The sequence below is a fragment of the Arvicanthis niloticus genome, chromosome 5 (assembly GCF_011762505.2).
Source record: "Arvicanthis niloticus isolate mArvNil1 chromosome 5, mArvNil1.pat.X, whole genome shotgun sequence".
Taxonomy (NCBI): Eukaryota; Metazoa; Chordata; class Mammalia; order Rodentia; family Muridae; genus Arvicanthis; species Arvicanthis niloticus.
The window spans coordinates 36,196,076-36,213,155 of NC_047662.1; the positions used below are offsets into that span (position 1 = coordinate 36,196,076).

The 17,080-nt window shown below is 41.6% G+C and overlaps 1 protein-coding gene across 1 annotated transcript in view; it reads right to left on the reverse strand.

Annotated features, from left to right (window-relative positions):
- Zswim5 (zinc finger SWIM-type containing 5) overlaps positions 1–17,080 on the reverse strand; it is a 106,977-nt gene that overhangs the window by 11,386 nt on the left and 78,511 nt on the right. Inside the window, exons 4-8 of the mRNA XM_034504000.2 lie at positions 15,646–15,796; positions 13,811–13,990; positions 5,515–5,691; positions 1,952–2,098; positions 1,311–1,448 (exon numbers count right to left, since the gene is read on the reverse strand). Coding sequence (XP_034359891.1) covers positions 1,311–1,448; positions 1,952–2,098; positions 5,515–5,691; positions 13,811–13,990; positions 15,646–15,796 — 793 coding nt within the window. The remainder of the gene's footprint in view (positions 1–1,310; positions 1,449–1,951; positions 2,099–5,514; positions 5,692–13,810; positions 13,991–15,645; positions 15,797–17,080) is intronic.

A 17,080-nucleotide genomic window follows, 5' to 3' on the forward strand; every position in this document is an offset into this window, starting at 1 on the left:
TCTTCTTCCTCTTTCTCCTCCTCCTCCTCCTCTTCTTCCTCCTCTTCTTCTTTTCCATTTGCAAGATTGGGTTTCTCTGTGTAACTCAGGCTGTCCTGGAACTCAGAGATCTGCCTGCCTCTTCTTCTCCAATGCTGGGATTAAAGGCGTGAGCCACCACCACCAACTGCCTTCTTTCTTAACAGCTGACAGGAAGGTGCCTCTCAAGATGATGTCTGTTCCAGCAGTTTCAGAAATAATAAAAAAACCTACTTAAAACTGTAGTCTCTTCAGTCACTGCTCTTTCTCTGAAGATGTCCTGCTGTGCAATGGCCCCTCTGGCCACCATCCACTCTCCCTTTGAGAATGTACCACTCTACTTTAATAGAGTCCAAGGATCTTCCATACTACACTCTATGTGTCTTGTCTAGGTTTTTTGTTTGCTTATTGTTTGCTTTTGAGACAGGGTCTCACTGTATAGCCCTGGTGGGCCTGGGACTTGCTATGTGTAGACAAGTTTAGCCTCAAACTCATAGAGGTCTGCTTGCCTCTGCCTACCAAGGGCAGGGATTAAAGATGTGTGCCATCACACCCAGCACTGTCTATATTCTCTCAACAGAGATCACAAGGATTGGAAAGCCAAAGGGAAAGTACAACAAGATCCTGCTAAGAGTATTATATGATTTTAAAAGATACTTTGTTGTTTTTTAAAAAGATTTATTTATTTAATATGTATGAGTCTCTATCAGCATGTATATCTGCAGGCCAGAAGAGGGCATTGGATTCCAGTATAGATGGATATGAGCCACCATGTGGTTGCTGGGAATTGAACTCAGGACCTCTGGAAGAGCAGCCAGTGCTCTTAACCTTTAAGCTCTCTCTCCAGCCTCTACTTTGTGTTGTTTTTTGAGGCAGAATCTTGTACTGTGTGATCCAAGATGAACTTTTCTATTGAAATTCACCAGCTTCAGCCTCCTGAGTGCTGAGATTATAGACCTGAGCCCCTATACTTGGTTTAAAATAATGAAGGAAGAGGAGGGTTCCGGCTAGCCTTAAAACCCTGGGCTCAAATGATCTTCCTGTTTTATCCCCGTGAGAGTAGCTATGGTTACAGATGGGCACTGCCATGAATAGTTTAACACACACACTTCTGATAGAGGTGGTCTCCCACTTCTAGACTGCTCTGAACATTTTTCCTCTGACTCCTAAAATTCCTCTAACCTTTCTTATTCCCCTAAGAAAGCTAGTAAGATAAAACAGGGAGACAGGATACACACAGCCAGACCGTATGTTTGACAGATAGATGGCATGCCTCAGGCTGACCCTTGTACCTGACATCTCCATGTAGCTGTCATCATTCAGACGGCAGGCCTCAGTCAAAGTGAGAAACAGGCAGCCAATGGGATCCAGGGGATGGCCCACCCAGCCCTCCAGGTTTGTGATTGTTGTCGTTCCTCTCTGCAACAGCTCTGGAAATAAGTGGGTTTCAAGTTTTAGACAGAGAGATGGGAATGTGCTTTTCTTCTGCTTTCATTTCCTAGTCAGCATCAGTCAGTCCCTGACTAGAAAGTCAAAGAGAAGCTGACTTCTCATGTCTTATTGTCATGTCTTTGTTTGACTGGCCTGAGGGCAAGCTTACCAGCCAGGTCTAGTTTATATTATCTGCTGGCAGTGCATACATGAAGACAGCTTTACAAGTTTCAAAAGCATCTTCTCCAGGTCTTAGTGGGCCTTCCATGTGGAAGCCTGAAAACTTCCTGTGAAAAGCAGGCTCATTGTTCCTATTTTACAGACAATACATAAAGCTGAGATTTACAGGAATGGCATGAAGGCAGTCCACTCAGCAGGTAGAATTACATGGAATTCTCAAGGCCATGGTAATGAATGAAAATTAGGTTCTTCGTCTTTTTATCTCCTGCAGGTCCTTGTCACCCTTAGACACCAGGATGTTAGAGGATTCGTAATCACTTACCTTTCTTCTGATGTTTGTAGATCTCTAGCTGCCGCTGCTGCTGCAGCCTCAGAGTATTAATGATGGCCACCGTGAGTCTGAGAGCCTCTTTTGGATAACCATGAGATCGAAGCGCATCAACCCGAGCACAGGCTGTAGGCACATGCTCTACCAGGAAGGAAGAAAATATTTTGTTTGAGTTACAATTTTAAATCATGAAGTCCAATATTTGACAGACAAAGGGGTCTGTGTTCAGTCCAGTTTCTCAGATTCAACTTGGCATCTGCTTTAGAACAGGGACTGTGTTTTTTATCTTCGAGGATATAAGTGGAAGAAGCCATTTTGAAAGGGTTCCTCTAGCCTCAGTGTGATGGTTTAAGAACATACAAATAGAACAATAAGCCGGGCGGTGGTGGTGCACGCCTTTAATCCCAGCACTTGGGAGGCAGAGGCAGGCGGATTTCTGAGTTGGAGGCCAGCCTGGTCTACAGAGTGAGTTCCAGGACAGCCAGGGCTACACAGAGAAACCCTGTCTCGAAAAACCAAAAAAAAAAAAAAAAAAGAACAATAAAAAGCAGATTCTCTGTGAACATGCACTATGGGAACCTGGTGAAGGCAGCAACTAGCTGTCTAAAGGAAAAGCCTCAGCATCAAATGATTAGCTTTATTTTCGGAGATGGGGGTGACATGTAGCCTAGGCTGGTTGTAAACTCCGACATGCAGCTGACAATGGCCTTAAATTCCCGATTCCCCTTGCTTTCAAGTTTTTGGATTATAAGCATGTACCATCATGTCTAGCTTCATTATCAAATGATTAATACATTCATTAAAAAATCCAGTGTCTCCTGAGGACCTATATTCTATGCCAGGCAGTATACTGGGCAAAGGAAGTACAAAGATAGAGAAGACATGACAGCTGCACTAAGGTGCTCATGAATGACACCTAAACAGACAATTGTAAGGCACTGACATGACAAATACCTATTCCAAAAATATCTGAGTTATGCTTGAAGAACAAGAATGATTATGATCAGGGAGGTAAACAAGGAAGACTTTCTTAACAAAGAGCATATATGATCAATCATATATAAATAAGAACATAAACAAAGTCTAGATAATTTCTTTGGAGTACGGCAAATAGCTCAAGGTAGCTAGAGCTAAGCTATGAGGCTAGAGATAGCCTGGAAAGATAGTACACAGAGATCTGCTGGCCTCTGCCTCCTGAGTGGGCCACTATGCCCAGGAACTATTAACTTCTCAAAATGGGAATGATCCTAACAAGGCTTCATTTTGCTTTGTCATTTCCTCTAGAGCTAATGTTGAAAATTACAGAATAACTAGAACTAGGAGACAGAAGCAGGAGGATCTCTGGGGCTTGTTGGCTAGCTAGTCTAGCTGAATTGGTAAGATCCTGGCTTAGGGAAAGACTGAAATATCTGTCTCAAAATAAAAGGTAGAGAGAGATGGAGAAAGATACCTCCTACATCCACATCCACACATCTGAATGTGTAACCATACATACATACAAATACATGTGCACACACAAACATACACAATAAACACAGTAAATGCAGATTTAAAGATACAAATAAGGAAAATACAAAATAAAAACGAGATAACTACCCTTTACAGTCTCATGTATATTTATCCAGGTTTTTCGATTTCTAAATCAGAATTGTGATATTATAATTATTGTTTTCAACTTAATAGTACATTATGAATATTTTTACATGGCACTAAATATGCTTGTACAACAGTCAAGATGAAAACATGTCATCCCACTGACTATTCATCTACTAGTTTATCAATTCCATATTATTGGACATTGAAGTAGTTTCCAATTCCCAGGTGTACATCATTTATTTCTGTACTGTAATGACCCCCTTAGCTTGGGTTTTGGAAACAGAGTCTTACTGTGTAACCCTGGCTGGTCTAGAACCCTAGCTAGTATGGTCTGGAACTTGCTAAACAGACCATACTAGCATCTTACTCACAGAGATCCACCTACCCTATCTCTCAATTTCTGAGGTTGTTACCACCACACCAGGCTCCCAAGCTATATTTTAGAATGAATGCACTCTAGCAAAGCTAAGGACAAGCTGATATAAACCAGACAACTATTGCAGGAGAAGTTTAAACTAGATCAGACAGCTCTATCCTGTTATAAAGGATGCTAGGAAGATGAGACAGAGAAAAGAAGACAGACTGCATCCTAGTTCTTAGCATGGGGTAACTGCAGTGTCAACAGTGTTGTTATTTTTATGTGTGTGTGATCATGTGTGTGAACATGTATGCTTATACTTGTGGAGTCTAGAAGACAACCTTGGGTGTTACTCCTCAGACATTATTCACCTCTTAAATTTTTTTCATGCTTATCTGTATGTTATTTTTAAATTTTTTATTGGGTATTATATTTACATTTCAGATTTTATCCCCTTACCCCACTTCCCCCCATCACCCAGAAACCTCCTATCTCATGCCCCCTCCTCATGCTTCTATGAGGCAGTGCCGGCACCTACCCCCCCCCCACTCTTACCTCCCCACTCTTACATTCCCCCTCACCCCCACTCTGTGTTTGTCCTTCATGGGACCAAGAATCTCCTCTCCCACCTATGTCCGACAAGGCCATCCTCCCCTACATATACAGCTGGAGTCAGGGTCCCTGCCTATGTGCTCCCAGGCTGGTGGTTTAGGCCCTGGGGAGCTCTGGTTGGTTGGTATTGTTGCTCTCCTCATGGGGTCACAAACCCTTTCTGCTCCTTCAGTCTTCTCTCTAACTTGTCCATTGGGAAACCCTTGATCAGATCAGTGGTTAGCTGTGAGCATTGTCCTCTGAATGTGTCAGTCTCTTGCAGACCTCTAAGGAGAACCTGATATAGCTGTCACCTCTTAAAATTTTAAAAAAAAAATTTTTTTTTTGTGTATTTGGTCTATGAGTGTGAGTGTAGGCATGTGTATGGAGATTCCAGGAATCAAACTTAGGTCATCTTGCTGGCTTTTTTTTTTTTTTTTTTTTTTTTTTTTTTTTTGAGACAGAATCTCTCACTATCTTTTAACTAGCCAATTATGCTAAGCTAGGCTGGAATCTGCTGTCTCAGCCTCCCTAGTACTGGAATCTGTAAGTACACACTACCAAGCCTGGATTATTTTACATGGGCTGTGGGGATCAAACTCTGGTTCTTACTGACCAAGCTACCTCCTTGGTTCCCATTGTGCAAGCAAAATATGTAAGTTGTGAGCAGAATATAATGTTGCTTAGTAACAGATAACTGAAAATGTGTGAGCTGATATCTAGTGGCTTTTGTTATCACTCTTCAGTATGTATCAACTGCTTTATCTTTTTCCCAAAGCTTAGGGAAAGGATACATATTTCCACTTGAGATTATTATATCTCAGCTAAGCATACATACAAATAAAGTGGGCCTCAAATAGGTGACCTGAATTGGTAAGAAATGCTCCAAAAGAGATGGACAGACTGTAAGTTGTAGCTACTATTGCTGGGACCCATGCTGATGGCTTGTGTGTGCCTGGTACAGGTGGGATTGGAATCTGATATTCTTGGAGCACAAGAGGGCTAGGCTTACCAAGCCATAGTGGCTGGCCATGGGAATTAAAGAGTAGTCGCTCATTTTCCCGCTGGCAGGCAGGAGCTGTGTAGATATCACTGCTGATTATTCGTTGTAGGTGGCTGTCCTGCCAATGTAACTCTCGACCTTCAATGGCTCTAGTGAAGACTGTTCGTCTTGGTCTGGATAAAGAGTCTGGGGAAAGAAAAAGAACGGCTGAATAATCTGAAGTTCTAACATCGCTCTTCTATGTCCTCTATCCAAAAACAATAACAAAAACCCCCAAATCCAAAACAACCCCCATACAGAAGGCAATAAATTCCTTTTTTGTTAAACAACTTTCTACTGGGACTCAGAGCCACATGAAGGCTTGAAGAAACAACTACTCAATAGCTCAATAGTAAAGATATGAACTGTTTTCCATATCAGTCAGAAAGAAAGAGGCAGCTAGATAATATCCTTAACAATCATAACTTGTTTCATTTGCAGCATGACCCTTATTATACTAAGGGCTTCTTTGGTATTCATATCAGAAGCTGAAAAATGACTCAAGAGCCTGACATAGGAAGCTTACACGTTTGCAGTTAGCTTGGGTAATATAATACTCTGTTTCAACAAACAACATCCTCTGCCTCATGTCCCCCTAAAAATCAAAAACAAATAAAAACTGATAAATGAATGAATGAATGAATGAATGATTAAATAGATAAAAACTGAGAAAGATGTTATAGTTTGTTCTCAAGAAGAGCTGATGTTGACAAACGTTCTCATTGAGATTTGACCATGCTACCTCCTTCAGGAAAAGGACTTTGGGGAAATCAGCACTACAAACAGGCCCAGATCATATCAGCCCCTGCATCTGTATCTGTCTGTCTGTCTTTTTTCTATTTTAAGAATACTGAGTGTGTCCCAATGTTAAATGCAATTAATGTTTTGGTGATGATATGTAAAAGGGGCTTAGAACAGAGATGGACAAATTTCTCAACATAGCAGATGCTTTGCCTGTCTCATCTTGTCTCACTCTTACTGTTACTTGTTCCTACACTTTGTAAACAAGTAACAGAGACCCGGAGAGTTAAAGTCCCTTGCAGGGGACAGCCTAGCTCTTTATCTGGAATTCAAATGTTCTTTTTTTTCTTTCTGCTTTTCTTTCTTTCCTTTTATTTTTTCTTTCTAGGTTTTTTTTTTTTTTCCATTTTAGTCTTTGTTATTCTCCCACATAGGTTAGCTGTATCTACTCAGATAGATTACAAACTCTTTCATAAATTCATAAATTCACCTATTTTAGGGGATGTGTGGAAAAGCTGAGCTAGGGTTTTAAATTGCTATATAGCTGAGGCTGGCCTTGAATTTGATCCTCCTGCCTCTACCTCATAGGTGCTAGGATTATAGGTATGTGCCACCATGCTTGACTTCCTAAACTTAGTTTTATAAAAAGAGATTTGGTTAATGCATTTGTGTGCTTGAATGTATGTGTACCACATGCACTGGGTCAGAAAAGAACATCAGACTCCCTGGAACTGGAGATATAGGCAGTTATGAGCCGCCTGATGTTGGGGCTGGGAACTGAATCCAGGTCTTGTTCAAGAGCAGCAAGTGCTCTTAACTGCTGAATCATCTCGCTATCCACTGGAGAAAGGGAGTGGGTAAGAGCACTGGCTGCTCTTCCAGAGGACCTAGGTTCAACTCTCAGCACCCACATGGCAGCTCATAACTGTCTGTAAGTCCAGTTCTAGAAGGTCCAACACTTTCTTGTGGCCTCTCTGCATACCAGGCATCCACATGGAACAGAGACATATATGCAAGGCAAACCCGCCATACACCTAAATAAAATGAAAAAAAAAAAAAAATAAATGGGATATGAGTAAACAAAATGAAAGATCTACTCCATGAGGACTTATGCAGACTCATAGATATGACATCTTTAAGAAGATAAAAAACTCGGGCTGCAGAGATGACTCATGGTTAAGAGCACTGGTTACTTTCCCAGAGGACTTGGGTTCAATTCTCCGCACCTACATGGTGGCTCATGGTCATCTGCAGCTCCAGTTCCAGGGGGATCTGAGCTCCTCTTTTGGAAAAGCTCTCATAAACATGTATTAGCTTACAGGTGATTCCACTAGGCTCCTTGAAAGAACCTAGCAATGACTCAAGTCGTCACCTGCTGCTGCTGCCAGGCTGTGTATAAAAGGGCTACCTGCCACCTCACCCCCCTCTGTTTCAGAGTTTTCTCTCTCCCCCTTCTCTCCTCTGTGCCCAGTCCCCTTCTTTGCTCTCATGGCTCTGCCCTCTCTATCTGCTGTTTACATGTCCTCAACCTTTTCCCAGGTCCTCACTCCTCTCCCTTCCCCCAGTAAAACTGTTTTTGTTTTTGTTTTTTTTCCCCAGGTCTGTTGCTTGTGTAATTACTCAGGGGCATACTTTGGCATGGGCCCATCAGGTACTGCTCACAGCCAGCCATTGTTGGATTAGCTGGACTGCAGCCTGTAAGTCATCCCAATAAATCCCCTTTATATATATGTGGATATATACACATATATGGGAGATAGATAGATAGATAGATAGATAGATAGATAGATAGATAGACATTCCATAAGATCTGTGACTCTAGAGAACCCTGACTAGTACAAGGTGAGAGAGGAAGAAAAATGAAGAATGTCTCCAAACTGGGCATGGTGGTACAGGCCTGTCATTCTAGTACTTGGGAGGCAGAGACAAGAGGATTAGCAAGCTTGAGGACAGCCTGTGCTGACCTGTCTAAAAACACAAAAACAAAACAAAGAGTGAAAAAGAACAAGAGAAAAGGAAAGGAGGAGAAACAGATTAAGATATAAGCATAGGCCCTGAAAAGGAAGTAAATATATAAGATGACAGTGAAGAGGAAAAATCTGAGCAGGAGCTACACGTGTGGGATTAGCAGATAGATAATAAAATAGTGCACTCACAAAGGTAGTACAGAAGATGTGGTCTGATGACAGTGCTAGGCACTTAAGGCATGTTTAAGTTGGAGAGTAGGGGAGAAGACTGTAAAACCAACTTAGAAAAGGACAATGAAATAATGAGAACTGAGAGAGAAAAACTAGAAATCAAATGACAAACACATTACAAGCAGGAAATGATCAATGTTGAACACTGCTAAAAGGCCAAAGATCAATTAAGAATTCAACTGAGCGGGCTGGAGAGAGATGGCTCTGCAGTTAAGAGAACTGACTGTTCTTCCAGAGGTCCTGAGTTCAATTCCCAGCAACCACATGGTGGTTCACAACCATCTGTAATAGGATCTGATACTCTCTTCTGGTGTGACTGAAGACAGAGACAGTGTACTCATATACATAAAATCAATCTTAAAAAAATATTACAACTGAGAATCAACCATTCAATTTGGCCCTAGATGACATGTGACCAGTACAGAGCTGTCTCAGTACAGGTAGGCTGAAAACCTGATTAGTGTATAAGAGAATCAGAGAGAAGTAAATACATATTTTTCTTGGCATATATAGTAAATATCCATGATTCTTGCAGTTATTTGTTGTTTTCTTTTTTCTTTTTTTTAAGCAAGCCTATCTTTTCTTTCTTTCCTTCCTTCCTTCCTTCCTTCCTTCTTTCTTTCTTTCTTTCTTTTTTGTTTTGTTTTGTTTTTTTGTTTTTCGAGATAGGGTTTCTCTGTGTAGCCCTGGTTGTCCTGGAACTCACTCTGTAGATCAGACTGGCCTCGAACTCAGAAATCCACCTGTCTCTTCTCCCCAAGTGCTGGGATTAAAGGCGTGTGCCACCACTGCCCGACTATTTGTTGTTTTGAGACAGGGTTTCTCTATGTAGCCCTGGCTGTCCTGGAACTTACTCTGTAGACCAGGCTGGGCTTGAACTCAGAAATCCACCTCCCTATGCCTCTTGACTACTGTGATTAAAGATATGGGCCACCATTGCCTGACTTCTTTTAGTTTAAAAAATATTTTAAAAAATTATTATTTTTCTTTTATCTAAGATACTATGATTATTTCCCATTTCTTCTGAATCCCAATTTTTTCTTACTCCATGAATTATTCCTCTGAGTTATAAAATACAAGTCCACTGCTATGTCTCTCATCCTTAAGCAAAACAAAAGGATACTCTTAGGACTTCACATACCTTTCTGGCTACCTTTCTTTGAGGTATAAGTATTAAGAAAAATAGTTCAGATCTAGGGATAACAGGAGTTTAGACTTGGAAGTACAAGCAAAGAAAGAGTTAGAACAGATGGACAGATACAGTAAGTCTGTCTCTGTCCTTCTTGATAATCCCTGCATGACAAAGTTTCTCTGTGTATCCATGGCTCTCTTGGAGCCAAGGCTAGCCTCAAACTTAGAGATCTGCCTACCTCTGCCTCCCCTGTGGTAGGATTAGAGGTATGTACCACCAACACCAGGCACTATTTGACCTTCTAAAACAATAATTTTTGTTTGTATGTTTAATTCCATAACACAGAAATAGGAGGTTTGGAAATGTTCTTCTAATTTCTTTTTATTAATAGTTTTGAGACAGGGTCATACTATGTAGTTCTGGCTGTCCTGGAACTCACTTTGCATACTCTGGCTGATCTTGAATTCACAGATCTGACTGCTTCTGCCTCCCATGCTGTGTACCAACCAGAAGTCCTTTGCTTTTTACTTTGAAGCAGAGCCTAAGTTTTCCAGACTGGTCTACAATGAGTGATCTTCCTGCCTAGTTGGAATTACAGGCTTGTGCTACAACACCTCATGACACTTGTACTTTGGGTGGGCATTCTATCGACACGATTTTCCACCTGTCTTAGTCAGGGTTTCTATTGCTGTGATGAAACACCACTACCAAAAAACAAATAGGGAGGAAAGAGTTTATTCGGCTTACGCTTCCACATTGCTGTTCATCACCAAAGGAAATCAGGACAGAAACTCAAGCAGGACAAGAACCTGGAGGCAGGAGCTGATGCAGAGGCCATGGAGGGGTGCTGCTTGCCAGCTTGCTCCACACGGCTTGCTTAGCCTACTTTCTTTTTTTTCTTTTCTTTTTCTTTTTTCTTTCTTTCTTTCTTTCTTTTTTTTTTTTTTTTTTGAGACAGGGTTTCTCTGTGTAGCCCTGGCTGTCCTGGAACTCACTCTGTAGACCAGGCTGGCCTCAAACTCAGAAATCCACCTGCCTCTGCCTCCCAAGTGCTGGGATTAAAGGCATGCGCCACCACTGCCCGGAGCTCAGCCTGCTTTCTTCTAGAACCCAGGACTACCAGGCCAGGGATGGCTCTACCTACAATAGGCTGAGCCCTCCCCACTGTTCACTAATTGAGAAAATGCCTCACAGCTGGATCTCATGGAAGTATTTCCTCAGCTGAGGCTCCTTCCTCGCTGATGACTAACTTGTGTCAACCTCACACACAAAGTCAGAAAAGTCAGACAGTACACCACCTTTGTACATATTTGCATCTACAATGTCGATGAACAGGAGGCCAAACTCAGCTAAGAACAAGAGGGAGAGGAAGTTTGGACCATTCTGAGGGAAAGATGGTGTGAAACAATAATTGAAAAAAGAAACAGGCATAGACTAGGCAAATGTAGTGAAGTACTAGAAAGCACTGAGGGACACTTGAAATGAGTGGTCATGAATTTAAAATAAGACTATTTACCATGATTACTCCTCTCCAGTTACACTCAGCTGTATAATAAGTACCAAGAAATTATAAAACTTAACTGAAGCAGGGAGAGAGAATGGGGACATCCACCAATATCCTAAAGAAAAGGAACCAGCAGCCAAGAGTATGGTAGAGCATGTGTACTTGCAATCACAGAATATCGAAAGCTGAAGGAAGTTCAAGGCCAGCTCTGGGTATGAGGTTTTTTGTTTAAATATTTGTTTATGTATTTTATGTGTGTATGTATGTATGTATGTATGTATGTGTGTGTGTGTGTATGTATGTATGTATGTATGTATGTATGTATATGAGTGCTCTATCTGTAGAGGGCATTCAATCACATTACAGATGGTTGTGAGCTACCATGTGGTTGTTGGAATTAAACTCAGAACCTCCAGAAGAGTAAACAGTGCTCTTAACCACTAAGCTGTATCTCTAGGTATCTATAATAAGAAAGAGAGAGAAAACAAACAAACAAACAAACAAACAAACTCTAAATTGGGCCATGGGTGGAAAAGAACTGGTAACAATAAGAACCAACACAAAATGAGAATTTCCAGAGTGGGGAGTATGATTATATATATTTGATCATCTATGCTACTAAAGTTTATATTAAAGTGATGGCTTCCTGTGTTGTGTAGGTTAGATGAGTGCTAGGAATGGGTATCTTAATGAAGGGACAAAATTATAGTCTCTTCATGGCTCTTTAACTTAGTTATCTTAAGTGTATTGCAACTAATTATGGTATGTGGGGAGCCGACAGAAGGCGGCTATCATCCTTGCAGCCATCTTGAGCCATATACCCTGACCAGAGACTTGATTGCATTAGCCTACAACAGCTGAGCATACTCTGATAACATCTTGCTTTAGATACCCAGGATTTTCCCTTGGGTGTGTGAGACTTAAAGGTGTGTGACTTAAGGGTGTGACTTAGAGATCAGATTTAGAGACAAGGCCTAAGGGCATGATTAAAGGTGTGACTTAGAGGCGTGGCTTAGAAGTGAGACATATAAAAGGTGAGAGGCAGACAGGAGAGTTCAGAACAATTTGGAGTATCAGAGAATCAGACACTTCAGAGAGACACTAGGAACAGAGAATCAGACACTTAAGAGAGTTACAACTTGGAGTAGGAATTAGGCATTAGGACAGTACAACTTGGAGTACAACTTGGAGTTAGTGATTATTAAGTATTGAGAACTTGGAAGAAAGAACTTGGAACTTGGAGGCACTAGGGATTAGAAACTAGGTACTAGGAACTCAAGACTTGGGACTTGGAGAGAAGAAGAGAGACTGAAGAATAAACGGAATTGAGTCACACTCTGGTCTCCATTCCTGTAGTCTGTTCTCAATCTCTCTCTTGCTGAACCCCGACCCACAGACCGGAGCTGCTTGGGGCAGTGTGAGCTAACAAGTTAGTCCCCAAGGCTTTTGGCAGTGCTGGTTCCAACATCGACAGAACGGTCCGAGACATTTTGGCCCCCAAACGTGGGGTAGTGCACTTGGGACCCCAAACGTGGGGCAGCTCGGGCCGCAACATTTTTGGCGCCCAACTCAACAATGGTACAATAGAAGATGACCAAGCAAAAAACAATTACTTAAGTGATTTTTTTCCCTTGAGGCAAAAAAATGCTGATAGCTATTACTTGAGAGAGAGAGAGAGAGAGAGAGAGAGAGAGAGAGAGAGAGAGAGAGAGAGACCAAGTGTAAGATCAATGTTGGACAAAAATCCCCTACCAATAAAGACTTGAACTAAAGAACAATGGTTAACATCAAATGGCCCGAGTTTGAAGGAAAAACATGGGTGTGAATGCTTGTCACCAACATCTGTAGACATCTGTAGAACAGTGGGCTCAAAAGGCAGAGGATACAGCACTACTGTAAATCTGCCTTACAATGGGGCAGAAGTCTTGAAATAACTAGGGAGGATGTACTTGTACTGTATAAAAATTTGAGGAAAACAGAGGAAGAAGCAAGAATAAGAAAGGGTTTGGTCAGTATACTACTTGTAGAGATCTATGAGCTTGCTTCTACCTCCAGAATGCTGGGAATACAGGACAGTGACACATCTGGCCTTAATTAAGACACTTAAAAAAAAAATATTCATTTTTAGAGCATTCATTGGTGTTTTGCCTGCATGTATGTTTGTGTGAAGGTGTTAGACCCCCTTGGGATTGGAGTTACAGACAGTTGTGAGCTGACATGTGGGTGCTGGGAACTGAACCTGGGTCCTCTGGAAGAGCAGACAGTGCTCTTAACTGCTGAGCCATCTCTCTAGACCCATCAGGACACTTTTTACAAATTTTGTTTTGGTTTTGGTAGGCTTCTGTCTCTCCTTTAAAGTAGGTTTTCTAAGCTATGCAAACCAACCCAGGCTGAAGCCCAGACCTATTGGACACAGAGAACCTGAAGGTCAGAGAGGAATCACACAGAGAGCTCTAGGGCTTAATGCTGGGCACTGAGGATGCCCTTGATGAAGAAAAGGACAGCATCCTCAATGTAGGACAAACACTTACACTTACCTAAGATTTAGCATCTTGAGATGAATTAAAAGAAAAGCTTTTCGTATTTAAGATAATAATTTTGACAGAAAAGAAAAGGCTACAAGGCCACCACTGTCCTGGTACTCTATCATCCTACCTCTTGAAGTCCTAAACACAAAGATCCTTGGCTCACCTGGGCTGTGGCTGGCACTCTGGGAAAGTGCATTGGTAATGTTGGGCAGCTCGTGTCCATAGTTTCCATCCTCCAGGGGACAGATATCCAGGTCACTCCACTTCTGCAGTTGCTGAAGCCAACAAGATTTTTCTTCCAGTTTGCAGTGTGGATTTAAAATTATGCACACCCATAAAGCCCCTAAAAAGTAGAGCAGTCCACATTCTTACTGTCTGTGAATAACACCCCTGCCTTCGCTTTAATCTTCAGCACCCAAACAATCCCAATGCCCCCAAAGCAAAAACCAAGTAATAAGCCCATCAGCTTCCTTCTCTCATACTTGTGAAACATACACACATACATATATATGTGTATTATATATAAATATGAATATAATTGCTAAGATTTTCAGAATTGGCTGGGGGATTAAACTTGTGAAACTGTGAGCCAAATGAATCTTAAGTTTCTGTCAGATAGTGTTGACACAACAAGGTGAAAGTAACCTAATAACAGGTGAATAAGATCCTGTTTTCTGTCTTTAGAAGCTGTCTGGTAGGAGAGATGGATAAATAAGCATAATGCCATGTGAATATAAGTGTTAAATTAAGGTGAGTATAGGGTTTAGAGCTGAGAGATGATTCTATGGTTAAAGTGCTTGTCTTCCAAATGTAGAGACACGAGTTCAGATGTCCAGGGCCCAAATAAAAGCTAGATGCAGTGGCACATGCCTGAGATCCAAGTATTGTCATGGTGAGATTCGAGATGGAGACAACTTGTAGGGTCAGCTAGACTGGCCTGTGTGACAGTTCCAGTCCAATGAGAGACCCTACCTCAAATAAGTGGAAGGTGCCTCAGGACTGACAGGTTGTCCTCTAACCTCTGTCTGTGTGCCGTATATACTTGTGCAGATGCACACATACACATGAGACATATTCAGGGCATAATAGCACACAAAAAAGCACTTACTTATATTGGCTCAACTCTTTTATTTAAAATATATTTGTTTATTTATTCCTTTTTGTACTTTTTGAGACAAGATTTCACTATACAGTCCTGGTGGACCTGGATCTCTCTATTTAGACCAGGCTGGCCTTAAACTACATAGACCAGCCTGCTTCTGCCTCTTGAGTGCTGGGATTAAAGTGTGCCACCATGCCTGGCTTGCCATTTAATACAGAAAGAGAGAAAGAAGAGTACAGTAGAAGGCTAAAGCTTAAGTACTGGAAACCTCCTCATACCTGAGTGATCTGGCTAAGCACAATACCAGAGAGGAGACTCAGAGAAAGCATCTAGAGTGAGGCTAAGGTCGTGTTGTACTGTTTTGTTTTGTTTTAAGACAGGGTTTAATGTAGCCCAAGCAGCCTGGAACTAAGTAAGTTTGGATGATCTTGAATTCCTGTTTCTCCTTCCTCCACCTTCCAAGTGCTGAGATTACAGGTGTGTGCCAGCACGCCTGGTTTTATGCAGTGCTGGGGATTGAACCCTGGGCCTTACTCATGCTAAGCAAGTATTCTACCAGATGAGCCACATCACCACACCCTGAGGCTAAGGACTTAGAGAGCTAGGGTAATGCCATGTAACTGAAGCCAAGTGAAGAGGTGTTTGTTTGTTTGTTTGTTTGTTTTGTTTTGTTTTCAGCAATGTAGGTAGGTAGGTAGCAAATTTAGAATCCTTAACAGGAAGGCTCACTGCTGCAGAAGCAATGAAGCAAGATCAGGAAGATTATGTAGAATCTAAAATGTTTCACGAGCTAGAATTAGCAAGACCCACACAAAGACTGACAGCAAAGCTTCATAAACGTATGTGTTAGAGGGCAAAGTGACAGGATATGGGACTTGTGAGGGATAGAGACTCACCTAGCTCATCCCAGAGCTGCCTGCACTTGTCTGTCATGCTTGTTCCTTGCTGCCTCCAGAGGGTGAGTCGTGGATCAGCCATAAATTGCTCAGTGATAAGTGTCAGCATCCTAGCTCCATTGGAATCTCTCATCCGAAGCATCTCTCGAACCTGAAGAACAAGGAAGGGCAAGTGATTGATAACCGCACAGTATGAAAAAGGAGAAGGTGAAGGACGGAGAACAGGTTGAGAAGATGATGTACTTGCATAGTACATTTAAGAGGCAGAAAGAAAGCCTCTCAACTCTGTAAGTGAAATTCCTATATATATCAAGAAAGCCTGTTATATATAATGAAATACCTCTTTAAACACATTAGGATAGCTGGAATGAAAGGACAATGACAGTTTTGGTCTGGTAAAAGAAATCAGGACCCATATACTACTAGTGGAACTTTACAATGAGGCAGCAACCTTGGAAAATACTCTATGTAAAACTTATGTAAGAATGTTAATAGCAACCATTTTTAGAGTAGCCAAGAGGTGAAAGCAATCCAAATGTCTACTAACAGACAAAGGATAAATAAAATGGATTACTTAACTGTAAAGATGAACCTTTAAAACATCAGGCTAAGAAGTAAAGACGTCAGTCACAACACACACACACACACACACACAAACACACACACTTGTATATATTTTTATTTGAAAAGTCCAGAATAGGGAAACTAATAGAGACAGAGAGTAGATTAGAGGTTACTGAGAGCTGGAGGTAGGTAGGTGGCCATGGAGGATGAGAGAGAGTGCTAGTGTAGATATGAGGTTGCTATCTGCTCCAGTTACTCTGTGTTGAGTCAAACATAGCCTTTAGGCTGTGCATTGCCTGGACTAACTCCATTTTATAAGACAACAGTTTGGCTCATGTTGAATGCAAATGTTGGTGCATCCACATCTTGTTGGTGTCAGTAAATAACTCCCATCTACCCACCACTAACCAGGGCACATGCTGACAAACTCATTCACGCAAAATATGACCATCCATGAACTTAACAAATCAGGAACACGTGGATAGCATCAAAAGCATGTCAAAAAAAGCAGACTTGTGAACTTATTGAACACACCAGACCACCAGATGAGGCAATCTCCTTATCTGGGTCATATTAAAAGAAGGGACACTTAATAATGGGGTGCAGGGACACCTGCCAGTTCATCAGCAGACCAGCTGACACAAAACCATCAGCAAGTAGTGAACTCCTGACTGTCTGGGACTTCAGCCCAGCATGACCCTTCTGCTTGATGGCGCCTGCTTAGACTGCTGTTCTTCCCATCTGTCTCTTCATCTTGAACCAGTCTTATACTTGGAACTTTCTCTGTATCTCAGAACAGTTTTGTGATTGGGATCTCATATCAATATCTTCATGTATGTGTATGTGTACATGCACATGTGTACGTTTGTAT